The sequence below is a fragment of the Hyaena hyaena genome, unplaced genomic scaffold (assembly GCF_003009895.1).
Source record: "Hyaena hyaena isolate Hyena2069 unplaced genomic scaffold, ASM300989v1 scaffold_988, whole genome shotgun sequence".
In the NCBI taxonomy this organism is placed as follows: domain Eukaryota; kingdom Metazoa; phylum Chordata; class Mammalia; order Carnivora; family Hyaenidae; genus Hyaena; species Hyaena hyaena.
This window is the reverse complement of record NW_024081611.1, coordinates 463,037-477,599: the sequence shown is the minus strand read 5'-3', so window position 1 is coordinate 477,599 and position 14,563 is coordinate 463,037. Positions and strand designations below refer to the sequence as shown.

General features: G+C 58.7%; 2 protein-coding genes across 2 annotated transcripts; one reads left to right on the top strand and one right to left on the bottom strand.

Moving 5' to 3' along the window:
• The first annotated feature begins 1,032 nt into the window (after window positions 1-1,032).
• On the top strand, window positions 1,033-9,865 carry DENND1C (DENN domain containing 1C). The gene is made up of 23 exons (XM_039221347.1): window positions 1,033-1,136; window positions 2,379-2,443; window positions 2,525-2,568; window positions 2,695-2,744; window positions 2,979-3,098; window positions 3,185-3,254; window positions 3,407-3,481; window positions 3,576-3,641; window positions 3,736-3,789; window positions 3,904-4,014; window positions 4,725-4,825; window positions 4,926-4,971; window positions 5,100-5,201; window positions 5,293-5,418; window positions 6,268-6,372; window positions 7,163-7,253; window positions 7,340-7,380; window positions 7,601-7,672; window positions 8,269-8,313; window positions 8,386-8,493; window positions 8,688-8,755; window positions 8,880-9,087; window positions 9,197-9,865. The coding sequence occupies exons 1-23, from the start codon at window positions 1,120-1,122 to the stop codon at window positions 9,809-9,811; spliced, it is 2,400 nt and encodes a 799-aa protein (XP_039077278.1). The 5' UTR covers window positions 1,033-1,119; the 3' UTR covers window positions 9,812-9,865.
• A 288-nt stretch (window positions 9,866-10,153) lies between these two features.
• On the bottom strand, window positions 10,154-12,501 carry CRB3 (crumbs cell polarity complex component 3). The gene is made up of 5 exons (XM_039221348.1): window positions 12,394-12,501; window positions 11,996-12,171; window positions 11,204-11,277; window positions 10,769-10,912; window positions 10,154-10,411 (listed from the first exon to the last, which is right to left on the bottom strand). Exons 2-5 carry the CDS (start codon window positions 12,075-12,077, stop codon window positions 10,340-10,342), a joined length of 372 nt encoding a protein of 123 aa, XP_039077279.1. The 5' UTR covers window positions 12,078-12,171; window positions 12,394-12,501; the 3' UTR covers window positions 10,154-10,339.
• Window positions 12,502-14,563: the final 2,062 nt, after the last annotated feature.

Sequence of the window (14,563 nt, the reverse complement as noted above, 5' to 3'; positions counted from 1 at the left end):
CCAGATACCCCGAGACGTGCCAGGCACGTGGATTCTTACAAATGCACACCTACATCTAGGCAGACTCCCTAGACCTCCTATCTTTCAGGAGGCCAAAAAGTCTGGCGGACTCTGCCGGATTTTGCCTCTCTGAGTCTGTCTGTGGGATTTTGTGTGCATGTGTGTGCAGGCGCACCCTTGTGTTTCAACGTGACATCTGTCCACCTGGATTCCCTCTCTCTCTGAGCCCACAGTTCTTCTTGCGTGTGTCTGGATGTGTCTCCCTCTCCGTGTGAGACTCCAGATCGTGACTGGCTGCGACTCTGCCTTGTGGCTGGGTCCTGACCAGGTCTGTCCCTGTGTCTGTGCTCTGCGTGGCTCTGTCTGTTGTCCAGGTCTATTTCTCTGTCGCCTTGTCTGTATCGACAGCTGGGATCTGTGGTCTCTGTCTGGGACTGCCTGCTGGCTGCACCTGTGTGTTACCTCTCTCTGTCTCATGGTTCGGCATGGACTGCTCCGTACGTGTGCTGCCCCTCTGTACCCATCGGCGTGTGTCCACAGCTACCTTCTGTCTGCAGCCTGGGACTGTTCTGGCCTGTTTGTCCGTGTCAGTCACTTCCTGGCTCTGTGTGCATGTGTGTGCTCGTGTGTGTTGCCTGCCTGTACCTGTGTTCTGACGGCTGTCTGTCCACCTCCCTGGCCCCCCAGGTCCGCTCTGCAGCCTGGCTCCCTCTGGTGGTCCTGTTGGGAACGGCGGGTGCAGAAAGACTAAAGGAAAGAAGAGTTGAGCGAAGAGGAAGCATTTCAGGCAAATTGTGAATCCTTAGCTGCCACAGAGAGAGGAAGGCTCTCTGGGTATGATGTCAGGGGTCAGAGGTGCCCTGGCCTGGCGGGACCGTGCTGGAGGTCTGGCCTCCAAGCCCACCACCCATGCCCACCCATCCCTGGGACGGCTGGGAGACAGGATGCCTGGGTCTCTCACAGTGGGTGGGGGCAGGGGCCTCCCTCCTGGGACGTCACCCGTTAAACTTCCTCTCCCGGCCACACAGGAAGCTGAGCCGGCTCAGGGCCCAGCTCTGCGCAAGCACAGGCCCCCAGGACCCCTGGGGCAAGGGCCCCACCCGCGGCCCTGCAGGGACCATGGGATCCAGAGCAGAGTAAGAGCTATACCCTCCCCCACTCTCTGGACCACGATTTCCAGAGCAGGCCTGGGCTGGGGCCACGGGGAGCTGGGCTGGGGCAGGCCCGGGAGGAGTGTGAGCCACGGGGGCAGGTGGCTGGGACCGGGGCATGTTTCTCAGCTGGCCTGGAATGTGAACTCGACTCTCAGGCACACTTGGGTCACTCTCAGCCCCTCTTCCCTCTCTCTTTCTCCTTCCGGCTCTGGGTAACTAAGTTTGCAACTCTGAGCAGGCACCTCTGGGTGTATCGGAGTGATGAGGAACATGGCTTCCGGGGGGCATCCAGGAGGCGGAGGGTAGGGGTGAGGGAAGATTGTGTGGGTCTATGTGCCTGGGTGTTCATGTGGGACCATGTCAGCACGAGAGCGAAGTGCTGGAGGGTCCCCATGTCTGGGACTGTGTGTGTCTACAGTCGGTCCCCATCCCTGTCCTGTCTCCCTTCTGGTCTCCCTGTCCTCTCCCTGAACCCAAGACCCAGCATCCTCTGTGGGGGGTGGGGGGGGCAAGGAAGGACAGTAGAGAGTGCAGGGCTCACACGGGTACCAGGGCATGCTGCCCTCCTTCCTCTGATGTCAGCCCCTGGGGCACCATGAAGTCTCACAGCCAGAAACTCACGGGCAGGGCCTCTTGCTCTCCAGACCACAGAGGTGCTCACACATTTACCCAGCCACACTCACAGCCACGCAAGAAGTTGTGAGTGTTATCCATCCTCATGCTGGCTTGGTGACACACACTCACGCTGGGCAGTCTCATCGACTGGACGCCGACACTAAACAGTCTCCTCCTTCCGGGCAAACACAGGATAGAATCACAAACACACACACCCCTGAATGTTCACACAAGTCATGTGCGCGCGTGCACACACACACACACACACACCTGCATATTCACCTAAGTCATGCACACGTATATACACACAGCCCTGCGTGCTCACACAAGTCATGCACACACACACACACACACACACCTGTGCACTCACACAAGTCACACAACACATAAACACAAGTCAGATGCTCACACAAGTCATGCATGCACACACAGTCACACTGCTCCACACTTCTCAGTCATGCACACACAATCAATGCTATTGTTCGCATAGCATCATACAGCCTACACACTGCCACAAACTGAGATCACACACACGAACAGAGTTGCAGACACAACCACAGACACAGGAGGAAGCCCCCAGACCCACTAAAGCCCATTCCTGTCCCACAGAGGGGGTTCACCTGCTGTGTTTGATTGGTTCTTCGAAGCAGCCCGCCCTGCCTCCCTGCAAGAGGGTGAGTTGGGGGCATCAGGTGGGGGTGGGGACATGGGGGATGCGTCTGGGGCCCTGAACTTAGAAGCCTACTCTCCTGCAGATCCCCCGATCCTGCGGCAGTTCCCCCCAGACTTCAGGGACCAGGTACGCAGACTGGCCCTAGGGGCCCCTGGGCCCAGGGCCAGTCCCCCCCAGGGGAAGAGACTGTCTTGGCCAGGGGTGAGGCCCAACCAGAGTGGTCAAGCAGCGTGCCCTTCTCTCCATCCCCAGGAAGCTATGCAGATGGTGCCTAAATTCTGCTTCCCTTTTGATGTGGAAAGGTATGGAAGGAAGCAGACACGCAGTTGAACCCAAGGACTCAAACCTCTCAGGGACCCCCCAGGATTCAAACACCCAGGGACCAAGGGACTCAGGGACCCTGACAACTAAGGATCTATACACCCAGAACCCCAGACTGGTGGACACAATAGTAGGAGCTCTGTTGGTGCTGGGGTGGGGGGCATGGATCAGGAACCTAGGACCCTTGGGTCTCTGAGAGCCCTTCCCACCTCCAGGGAGCCCCCCAGCCCAGCTGTACAACATTTCACCTTCGCCCTCACCGACCTGAGCGGCACCCGCAGATTTGGTTTCTGCCACCTACGGGCTGGTGCCCACAGTTGCCTGTGCATCCTCAGGTGTGAGATTCGGGATTCTGAGGGGTGGAGGTGGGAAGGGCCTCGGCCTGGGGGTACTTCACGGAAAATACGCCCCCTCTCCACAGCCATCTGCCTTGGTTTGAGGTGTTTTACAAGCTGCTGAACACAGTGGGTGACCTCCTGGCCCAGGACCAAGTGAGAGCACCCCCCCCTCTTATTCCCGTGGGAGTCTCAGCCCCTACCCTCCCAAGCTCTCCACCAGCTCTGACCTAAGCCCCTCACCTCCTCCCAGACCACCTAGCCCCCCCTAGCCCAAGTTCTGGCTCAGACACTCCACCCCCACCCAGGTCTCTGAGGTCGAGGAACTTCTTCTAAATCTGCAGCAGCAGCCACCGCCTGGGACCCAGGCCTCAGTGGAGCTGGTAAGTAGCCCCCAACCCCTGGGCCTCCGACCTTAGGTGGATGGGGAGGCTGTACCCCAGCCCCGAGGGCCACACAGCTACACCTCTCTCCCAGGGCAGCGGAGTGACAGTCTCCAGTGCACAAAGCATCCCGCCCCCCGCCCCCGGGAACAGCGGGCCGGTGAGCAGAACTGGGGACCCTGATGTGTTGGGCACCCCAGGCAAGGCCAATCCCTGACTGATCGGTGCCCCTGCCCCCCCTCCCCCCCCACCAGCTCTCCTGCTTCGTAGCCCCCGACTCCGGCCGCCTGCCATCCATTCCTGAGAACGTGAGTGGACACCCCCCGGGAGGGAGTTCTGGGAGCGGGGAGAGGTCTCGAAACCCGGAGGGGGCTGTCAGATCTTGCGGTCCCTCGTGACCAGCGCTTCTCCCTGATCCCCAGAGGAACCTAACGGAGCTGGTGGTGGCGGTGACAGACGAGAACATCGTGGGGCTGTTCGCTGCGCTCCTGGCAGAGAGAAGGGTCCTGCTCACCGCCAGCAAACTGAGCACCGTGAGGCGGGGCCAGCCAGGCCGGGGTGGGGCTTCGCCCCTGTGGCCGCGACCACAGGGCGGACTCTTAGCTCTAATTCCACTGGGCGAGACCTGAGGCCAAGACCTGACTCTGCCCGTTTGAGCCACAGGGTGGAGTTGAATCCTGGTTCCGACCTTATGGGGGGAATCAGGGTGGGCTGAGCTATAGCGCCCCCTCGTGGGGAGCTCTTAGTCCACACTCCCCCCACTAGGAGCCGGAAGAAGGCTGGTTCCGCCCCTCTGGAGAGCGCAATCAGGGGAGGAGGACCCGAGGGGTGGGGGGCGGTGAGGAATGCTGGCCCCTCCCCTAGAGGCGGGACTAAGGAGGCTGGCTTCTAGCTCCGCCTCTTTGTGGGTGGAGTTTGTGGGCTGTTCTACCACTGTGGAGAGAGATCCCGAGGGCTGAATATTAGCCCCGCCCCCTAAGGGGAGCGCCTAAGACCTGCGGAGCCCTGGCTCCACCTGCTTCAGGCCCTGTAATTTGCCGAATTCCGGGTCGTCACAGGACTCCTAAAGGGATTTGAGTTTTCACCTGTCACCCAGTAGTGGATGGGCAAGAGGCAAGGAGGGGGAGATAGGGACAGGGGACTGGGGACGTGGGAAATGGAGCCGGGAGAGCCACCGTCCCTAAGAGGTTCCTTGAAGCGGGGGGTCCAAGCCCTGACCCCACAGCCCTCCACCTGTCCCCAGCTGACATCCTGCGTCCACGCGTCCTGCGCCCTCCTGTACCCCATGCACTGGGAGCACGTGCTGATCCCCACGCTGCCGCCGCATCTGCTGGACTACTGCTGGTGAGGGGTGGGGGCCGGGCTTGGGGATGAGGCCTGGGGTCCTGGGGACCCCAGGGCGGCGCCTGCATGACCCTGTCCCCTTGGTCTCGGTCGTCTGCAGTGCGCCCATGCCCTACCTCATCGGAGTGCACTCCAGTCTCGCCGAGGTGAGTAAGAGCGGACATGGACAGCAGCGGCTGGCGGGACTCCCCTCTTTCTGCATCCCCAAATAACTGCCCCCGCCAGAGATCCTCGGGCTCTGAGAGGCCGTCCCCACCCTCACTCCCCAATGCAGAGAGTGCGGGAGAAAGCCCTGGAGGAAGTCGTGATGATGAACGTGGACTCCAATACCTTGGAGACGCCCTTCGACGACGTGCAAGCGTTGCCCCCAGACGTGGTCAGTGTTACCCCCCTTCTAGGCTCCCCGCCGTATGGTGGAGGCAGAGGCCCCACACCCTCCGGCTCACAGCTGCCCCCTTGTCTTCCAGGTGTCCCTGCTGAGGCTGCGGCTAAGGAAGGTTGCCCTGGCCCCCGGGGAAGGGGTGTCCCGTCTCTTCCTCAAAGCCCAAGCCCTGCTCTTCGGAGGGTACCGCGATGCGCTAGTCTGCAGCCCGGTGAGCAGCGGGGAAGCCAAGGGAGAGGCCTCGTGGGTCCCTGAGGGAATAATAATAATAATACCTAACCTTTATGGAGCACTTAATCTGCGCTTCTGTTTGCTCATCTATAAAATGGGATCCCACTAGCACCCACACAAAAGGGTCATGTGAGTCAGTGAATGGGCATATGCAAAATGTTTGGATCGTGCCTAGCACATCGTGAGCACTCACTAAATGCTACGTTTTGCTGTTACTATTATCTCGCTTAATGCTCACAACAGTATGATGAAATAGATACCGTTATGGTCCCATTTTACATATGAGGAAACCAAGGCTTGGAGAAGCCCCACAGCAGGTGAGTGTTGAAGCCAGGACTTCAGGATCTGCTGACTCGCAAACTTCCCCATCCCCGTTTTCACAACTATTCTAAAAACTTGAGGGGAAGGGGGTCTATCATGTGAGCATCTGACATTCCTGCTGGCTGTCTTTACAACACATGCCAAATCTGCCCATTTCTCCCCTCCTCCGACTCCACCCTGCTCTGGCCCCCATTACTGCTCACCTGGATTAGGGCTTTCATCTCCCGTGAGTCCTCTCTCACGGGGCTCCACCCTCTCCCCTTCCAGTCTGTCCTCCCCCTTGGTGGCCAGAAATCACCTGTGAGCACCTGAGTCAGGTTCTGCCCTCTTCCTCCTGAAAGGCTCCCACCTCCCTGCAGCCCACGAGACCCTGTGCAAGATCAGGCACACAGTAGGCGCTCAACACAGTGCTCAAGCAGGCTTGCTACATAGATATATGAGCCACTAAGGGAGACAGCTGGGGTCCAGGAGAGCTACGGGAAGGTCTGGTCCCGGGTCTGTTTTCTAGGGCCAGCCTGTGACCTTCAGTGAAGAAGCCTTCTTGGCCCAGAAAGCTGGGGCGCCCCTGCAGGCCTTTCATCGGCGGGCTGTGCACCTGCAGCTGTTCAAACAGGTGCGCCAGAAACCAGAGGGCGGGGCTGGGGCCGGGGGGGGCGGGGCTAGGTAGGCGCTGGGGCGGACAATCCTAGGTCCCTGGGAGCGAGCCGGAGCACGAGGGGCGGATGGCTGGGTTCCACGGGCCAGACTAGAGTCGTTCTGGGGGCGGGGGGGTGCCACCCTTCAGAGTCCCCTGGTGGAGGAGGCGTGACTAAACTGTGTCGCTAAAGATAGGACCCCCTGACTCCTGGGCTCCTGAAAGATGAGATCTACTCCCAGGTTCCTGGGAAGATTGGGGTGGGATTAACTTCCTGGGTCCCTGAGGATGGAGGATCCAAGGTCGGGGTGGGCGTACGCGCCGGACTCGGAAGGAGGCGTGTCCTGGGTGTGCCCTCCCCTTGCCGGGGAGGCGGTGGGCGGGGACTCCTGGGTTATCCGGACGTGCAGAAGTGGAGGCGGATTTCTGGGTTCTCGGGAGGTGGGCTGGACTCCAGGGTCCATCAGTGTAGGGATGGGTTCTCGGGTCCCTGAAGGTGGGGTCGACTTGGAGGGAGGCCTGTCAAAAGAGTCCGACTTCCGGATCCCTACGAGGGGCGGGGTCTGGTCCCTGACTGGTCCTGACTTGGTCGGCTGAGAGGAGAGGATTCCTCCTGGCTTCCTGAGGCGCCTCCAGAGTCCTGGGTCGTGGGGGCGAGTCCCTGGAGGGGCCAGGGATGGCTTCTACATATGCAGGGCCGGCAGAATCCCGAGTCCTTGAATTCAAAAGTGTTGGAGGCAACCCTTTCTGACGCTTCCCCCACCCCCAGTTCATAGAAGGCCGATTGGAGAAACTGAACACAGGAGAGGGCTTCTCAGATCTCTTTGAGCAGGAGATCACCTGCAATGGGGCGTCCTCAGGTGAGCCCTGTGTGTAGCCGGAGCCCCGCCCCACCAGCACCCCCGCCTGAACCCGCCAGCCATGACCACCCCTCTCCTCACTGCAGGCGCTCTTCGCTCCTATCAGCTCTGGGCAGACAACCTGAAGGTATAACACCGCACACTTACTTAGTGTTTATTATTGGAATACCTTAACCCCGTAACAGTCCCCAGGGAGGGCCATCATTATGCTCATTTATAGACAGAAGAAATCGAGACTTAGATAGGGAGAGGGGCTTGTCCAGCCTCGCACAGCTGGGGTGAGGAGAGGGCGGCTGGGGTAACCCCAGAGGCTCAAGTCTCTCTCCCTTGTCATTCTCTCTCCCCAGAAAGGTGGCGGTGCTCTCCTGCATTCGGTCAAAGCCAAGACCCAACCAGCCGTCAAAAACATGTACCGCTCGGTGAGGCTACATGAGACAGGCCACCTACCAGGGTTACGAAGCAAGGGGACAAGGCACATGTCAACCCCTCGTGGGGACAGGACATCTTAACCTCCCATTTAAAGTGCAAACATTTTTATCAGAACCAAGCCAGCAGTTAAACAAGTCTTCACGCTTTTATTTTCCATTTACCCACTCATTTTTGCCAGGATCATTTCTTCCCCGTTTAAAATTGACAACCAAGATTTACTGGCGAACATCTTTTGTCCTCAGACACAACAGTCCCAGCCTCTGCCTTTGTGTTTTTCTCCTGGGCCCAGAAGTTTCCTGTGGCCAAGTTCTGTCGTTCCATATTGTCCCTTAGGTTTTATTTGTTGCTTGGCTTTTGAATGCTGATACCATTCAGTGTTTTGTTTTTGACGCTCCATTTTATTCAGTGGTTATGTCCTCTAGGACTTCTTTTCTATGAGGCAAGGGGTGAGTTTATATGGACTTCTTAGGTGGTGTGTGGAGAAGTGTGGCTGTATCTGTGTCGCACAAACGTGGAGAGATGGCAAGACAGGGATCCTAGGGTCAAAGCACTGTGGGGTCTAATTCTCTTTTTGGCTCCTCCATAGGCCAAGAGTGGCTTGAAGGGTGTGCAGAGCCTTCTGATGTACAAGGTAAGGCCAGAGGCCAATGGCCAGGGCAGTGGAGAAGGGCTCACCCACCGGGCTCACCCACCCTCTTCCTAGGATGGGGGCTCTGGCCTGCAAAGGGGGGGCTCCCTGAGAGCCCTGTCCCTCACCAGCCGCTCAGACTGCCTGCAACAGCGCCTGCCTATCACCCAGCACTTTGGGAAGGTAAGTACATCTCCCCCTGCACCCTGCGACGCTCACACCTGGCATTACAATCTAGTCCTTCTCCCATCCTGTCTACATCCAGACATCTTGCTCACATGCTCACCTACCCGGATGTTTGGTGCCCACTCAACACTCACCCTCCTCCAGAAACCTGTAGTTCCTGAGGCCCCACCTTCGAAATCTGTCCTTTGCAGAACCGGCCCCTTCGTCCCAGCAGGAGACGGCGACTGGAAGAGAGACCTTCTGAGTCCCTGGGGGAACGGTAAGGTTCAAAGGCTGGGGAGGGGGCAGGGAGGTCAGGTCCCTAAACTCAAGAACCCTCCAGGGCAGTCCAGTTAGGACTGAGGGTCTTGGGCAGACATCTGGGGCTGTCCATCCTTACCCAGGACACCTGCTCTGAGCCCTGAGGATGCCCCGGACCCATGGGCAGAGGAAGCTCTGGACAGCAGCTTCCTGGGGTCTGGAGAAGAACTTGATTTGCTGAGCGAGATTCTGGACAGTCTGAGCATGGGAGCCAGCAGGACGGGCAGCCTACGGCCCAGCCAGAGCTTGGACTGCTGTCACAGAGAGGACACAGATAGCTGCTTCAGCTTGGTGAGAGCCCCTCCCCCTGTCCAACCCCCCAGAAGTCCATCAGACTTGCCAGCCATCTCCAGCATCTAAAGGTCAGCAACTTGCCCGTCTCCCCACTCCCCCCACCCAGCCTGACATAGCAGGAAGACCAAGATGGCAACCAGAAGATGAGAAACCACCAGAGCCTCAGCCCCTGTCCCTGCCTTCTGACGTACCATCTCTGCAAACCCTCCAGCCTTCGGATGCCACAACCTCCTCAAAGGACCCTACGTTCCAGCCAGCCCTGGAGGCCAGCCATGAAATCATTCTTCCATCACTGTCTTCACCAGCTTCTGCAGACCCCAGCAGCCAAGAGGACTCTGAGTCTCATCTTCTAATCCTACATCTCTCCCCTCCCCACAAGGCAGCTGAAGAACCCAGAGCCCAGGAGAGCCCCTGCTCCCAGCTCTCCACGGCACCCACCCAGTCCAGCCCTCCAGAAAGCCCCCAACTTCTGGTCCCCACAAAACCCAAATTGGATATTACCTGGACATCCCAGCCCCCTGAACCCCATGATTCTTCCTCAAATCCTGGTTCCCCAGAGAACCCCAGATCCCAGCCACCTGAGGTCGCACTGGCAAAGCATGCTTGCTCCCAGCTCCCGGGGGGGCCAGGAGCCCTTGATGCACCTGACAGTGACTGGCCGGAGCCCCAGGCTAGGAGCCGGCCCAGAGTCGCTGAGCTGAAAAAGTGTTTTGAAGGTTAAGGATCAGGGTCCCAGGGGAGACCCCAGTCCTTCAATAAAGCCACAGAGCCCAAAGCTGGTTTTCCTGGTGAGTTTATCTCAGAGGGAGCCCTCTCTCTGCTCAGAAACGCACCCCATCCACCACCTTCCTCTGCCTCTAGCTGGCTCCTAGGTGCAGCAGGGAGCTCCTCCCTTCCAGGAAGCCCCCTCAGCCCTAAGATTCTTGCACCCTTACAATTAATCACTCAGCAGCCTATGAGCCCTGAGTCTGTCCTCTCTATCTAGACTAGTTCCTGCCCCCCCAGCTTAAAAAAAAGATTTTATTATATCTCACCATCAAATTTGTGTATATATATGTGTGTGTATATATATATATATATATATATATATATATAAAATGTGAGCAGCACCACCCTCCCTTCCCCTCAGGGGCAGAGTCTTTGAAGCACCATCTTCCCTTCTATTCTTAAGCACTGGGTCGGTTTGATGGCCCAGAGAGGGCTCTGCCTTCCCCCAAGGCCACACAGCAAGAGAGAGAGAGAAAGGGACCTAGATGGGCAGGCAGCCCCGCACTGTCTCCTTGGAGTCCTGGGGAGCCCGGGCCTCGGCTGCGTGGGAGAACTGGAAGGAAAGGAGAGGGGATTTTGTCGGGACTGTGTGGCAGCAGGCCTGACAGCCGAGCGAAGATGGTGCAGCAAGCCGGGAGGTGGGCCCCCAGCCCCACCCCACTCCCAGTTGCAGGCAGAGTCAAGCAGAGGTGGCATGCTTCACCGAGCCCACCAGGCAGGTGCCCCATGGCCCCCCGAGTCCTCCTGAACCATCAGAGGCCGTTGTCTCAGTGGCGGCGGCTGCTGTGTGTGAGTGAGCACTGAGCAGTCCTGGGCAGTGGCGGCGGCGGCGGCAGGGCCCCAGCATTCAGATGAGCCGCTCCTCGGGCGGCAGCTTGAGGTTGGGGGGCGGTGGCACGCGGGCACCCACCTGCTCTTCGCTGCTGGGCCGGTAGGTGCCCTCTGTCTGCCGCTTCTCCCGAAGTTTTCGAACCAGCAGCACCAGCCCCACGGCCAGAAGCAGGGCAGCCAGGAGGGAGAAGACCACAATGATGGCGGTGATGGCCTCCTGAGACTGCAGGAGAGGGGACAGGTGTGCCCACCTGAGCCAGGGGACCCTGTCTATCCTCCCCTGGGAAGCATCTGGGCCCCCCCCCACCACCGAGCCTGTTGCTTTCGGTGGTGTGGTTCCTCCACCCAGGATTCCAGGTCCCATCTGTCACATCTGGGACTCCCAGGCTCCCACCTGCCACGTCTGGGATCCCCCCTCCCAAGCATCCGCCACCTCTGGGCCCCATCACCTGCTACACGTGGGCCTCCTGAATAACACCCCGCTGCCCTCCTCCCACATGTAACCCCAACTCACCAGGCCCCCATTGGAGCCAGAGTCCGGGTCAGAGGGTGTAACGGTGCTGTTGTCATTTACAGTGGTGTCCAACGCTGTGGGGAGGGAAACGTGAATCCTCTATCCTTCCCATCTCACCACAACTGCACCTTCCTTGGGCATCCCTCGGTTAGAACTCTGCTCTCTGAGTTTTCCATTCTGGTAGAGACTGTGGGTGCCCTGCCTGCAAGGGCCAGTCGGGTCGATGCCGCCCCCAACCCAGCAGAGCCCCTCAGTGAGCAATCAGCCTACAGCAGTTTGCAGTTTGTGCCGAGTTGGGGTCTGCTATAATGGATGGTGTCTGGAAGGCTGACCCTGCCCTCCCGCACCACCTCTCCGGCCCTCCCTCGGCCTTTAAGGATCTGGGTGGATCCTGCGTTTCCCTGGAGTGTCTGACTCACACCTCCCCCCAGGCCCTCGAAACTGAAATAGAAGGACTGAATGGCTGAGTCCACACCTCTGGCCAGCCTGGTGAACCTGGGATCTGAGCCCCAGGCAGGCCTCCTCCTGGCTCCCAGTCTGCCCCAACACACCTCAGCCGTACTGAGACTCAGGTGTACAGGCTTCTGTCGCCCAGATCACAATTGCGCCTTCCTCGGGAACTCAGGAATTCTACACCAACTGCGACAGCCCATGGAAACCCCTAGCTCTGATCGCCCCTGGAGACTCCTCTTACGGTATCCCATGCCGGCTCCCCCGTTCTTGACCTCTCCAGGCCCCAAGTAACCCGCGCTTCTAAGCCCCGCCCTGTGCGCTCCCCGAGCGGGTACCTACTTTGTCCCCAGGCCCGGCCCCAGCGGGCGGGCAGCAGCTCTAGGCCGAGCGCCAGAAGCAGCCCCAGGCCCGGGCTCGCCATGGGCCGGGCGACGGGCTGGTGGCACCGGGAACCGGGCTTCTCTTGCGCGCTGCTTCTACCGCATCTCGGGCCGGGGGTACCTGCGACCCGGCACCTGGGGCGGGAGAAAGAGAAAAGCCGGGGAGTGGGGGAGGGGGCTGGACTCAGGCGCAGGCCCAGGGGAGGGGTGACCCGCCCAGGGCACCCCGGAGTCCTGCCCCGCCCCCTCCGCCAGAGGTCAGAGATTAAAGATTAACTCGAGGCGGCGCGTTCCTGGGCTCGGGAAAGGGAAGAGGGCGGTGGGGGGAGGGGCGGCAGGCCGAGCCGAGCGTCCTACCTCCCTATCCGGCCCGGGCGTCTTCGACCTTGCTCAGGTTCCTGGTCCGAGAACCTGGCTCGAACCCTCGGTGCGTCGGTCGGTAGCTCTGTCGGACGCCTCCAGCTCCTCCCGTTCACGTGACCCGGAAAGTTTAGTCACTCACCTGGGAGAGGAGCGCACTTCCGGCTTGTGCACCTGAGCCTAGATGAGAGGGCGGAGCCAAACGGGGGTGGGGCCGCGCCAGGGACGCACCTGTAACGGGAACCCAATTCTCTAAGAGAAAGGAATTAAAAGGGGCGGAAGCGCGCTAGTCTGAGAGGGGCCTCCCACCTATACTGCGGGCACATCTGTAAGATCGCACGAGTATAGAGACATACCGGGCATGGAGACAATGGTGCATGAGGCACTCCTGTCTGGGGCAAGCCCATATGGGTGGTCCTTAATAAAAACACATTTGTGTGATACACACCAGCCTACGAGCCAACCTGTATAGAAGGCATTTGCATCTATGGATATGTAAGGACACCTGTGGGAGACGTCTGCATTGAATCACATCTATGGAGTATAGGTGAATGGAAGCATACTTGTGTGGAAACCAGCTGTTAGAGCACACCTGCGTTATAACGGCTGCCTGAGACCCTCTGGTGTAGGGTACGTGTGTTTTGGAAACGCATCTGCATGGCTCCCCTATGAAATGAACAACACTTGTATGAAGAATTCCTGTGTAGAATGTATTGAAAAGATCTGTATGAGGCACATCCGCATTTAAGTACACCTTTCAGGACCCAGCTACATGGAAATGTACCCATATGGGTGTATACGTAACTGCAACATACCTATGGGGTTGGGGGCGGGTGGGGGAGCTGTATGATGCCTTCCTGACTGGGTTTCTGTTGAGAACCATACCTGTGAAATGAAGGGAATAGCCCATATGAGGAGTATCTGCATAGAACTGAGATCAAGTGAGAAAAAGACCTGAGAACATCTGCATGAGACAACTCATATTAAAGCAAATGGTGAGGGCGGGGGTCGTCAGGACAAAGGCTTGTGTGTATTGAGGCCCACCTGTCAGGGATGTTTCCGTGAGAAAACACCTGTTGGGGCCATTTCTGTGGGAAAACATCTGTATGCCCCATGTAGTAGGGGACCTGCAAAGGACCACCTATGAAGAAAATATCTGTGAGGGGACCCTCAAGAAGAGGCTTTGGGACGCACCTATTTGAGCACACCTGTCTGGGCAGGACTAAATGGGTCCTCACGGCTGTACGATGATAATAAGACTACCACCTCCTGGGAACTCTAGGGTGAAGAGTGATGGTTAAGGGAAAATTGACCACCTTTAGAGTATACAGCGATGGATAAGAATTCCCGGTCTAGTTAAATCCCTGCTTTGCTCCTCAATGGGCATGTAGACTGGGGAGAGCAGTTTAACCTCTGTTTCCTCATCTGTGAAATGGGAAAGCCGGTCCCACCTACCTTATAGGGTTTTGGCGAGCACGACGCGAGAGGTGAGTAAAGGGCCTGGGGTTGTGCAACGCCGTGAGTCAATGTCAGCTATTATTATTTTTCGCCAATGTGTTCTGGCCGCCCCTCCCCCTAATGGTGACTCGAGAAACTGCGCCCAAAAGTAGTGGGAGGGACTTTCGGCAGGTGCAGCGAGCGTGACAGGCTGATGCCGCCGCGCCTCCAGCGTTCGGCTTCCCTGTCTCGGTCGGCACTAGAGCATGGGATTCTGAGATGCCCAGGTTGGTCTGGAGAGAGCAGTCAGCCCAGCGACTGGACCCTGCACCGGCCCCTTTAAGACGGCCAGGCCAGCCAGAAGCCGCGGGGGCCCAAGGCAGCAGGAGGTCGGCGCGAAAGCCCCGCCCAGGTGGGGCGGGCGGGCGCAGCTCAGGCAGCTCTGGCCAATAGTAAACCGACTCTGCAGCCGCGCCGCCAGTTGATCTTCCGTTTCCCAGTCTAAGTGGGACAGAGAAAGGAGGCTCGCGGGCGGGATGTAAAGCTTGCGGGAGAAAGCGCCGCCTCTTGATTTTCTGTTTCTGTGGCCGAGCGGGGAATGTGAAATGAGCGGGCGGGCAGATTGAGCGCTGGATGGCGTCGGGTTGGTTCTTGAGCATGTCTGGGGAAAACGAGAACTTTGGTACCTAAAGAGGATTAGTAGGGGAGGGAGGTCAAGTGTAAAGGCATT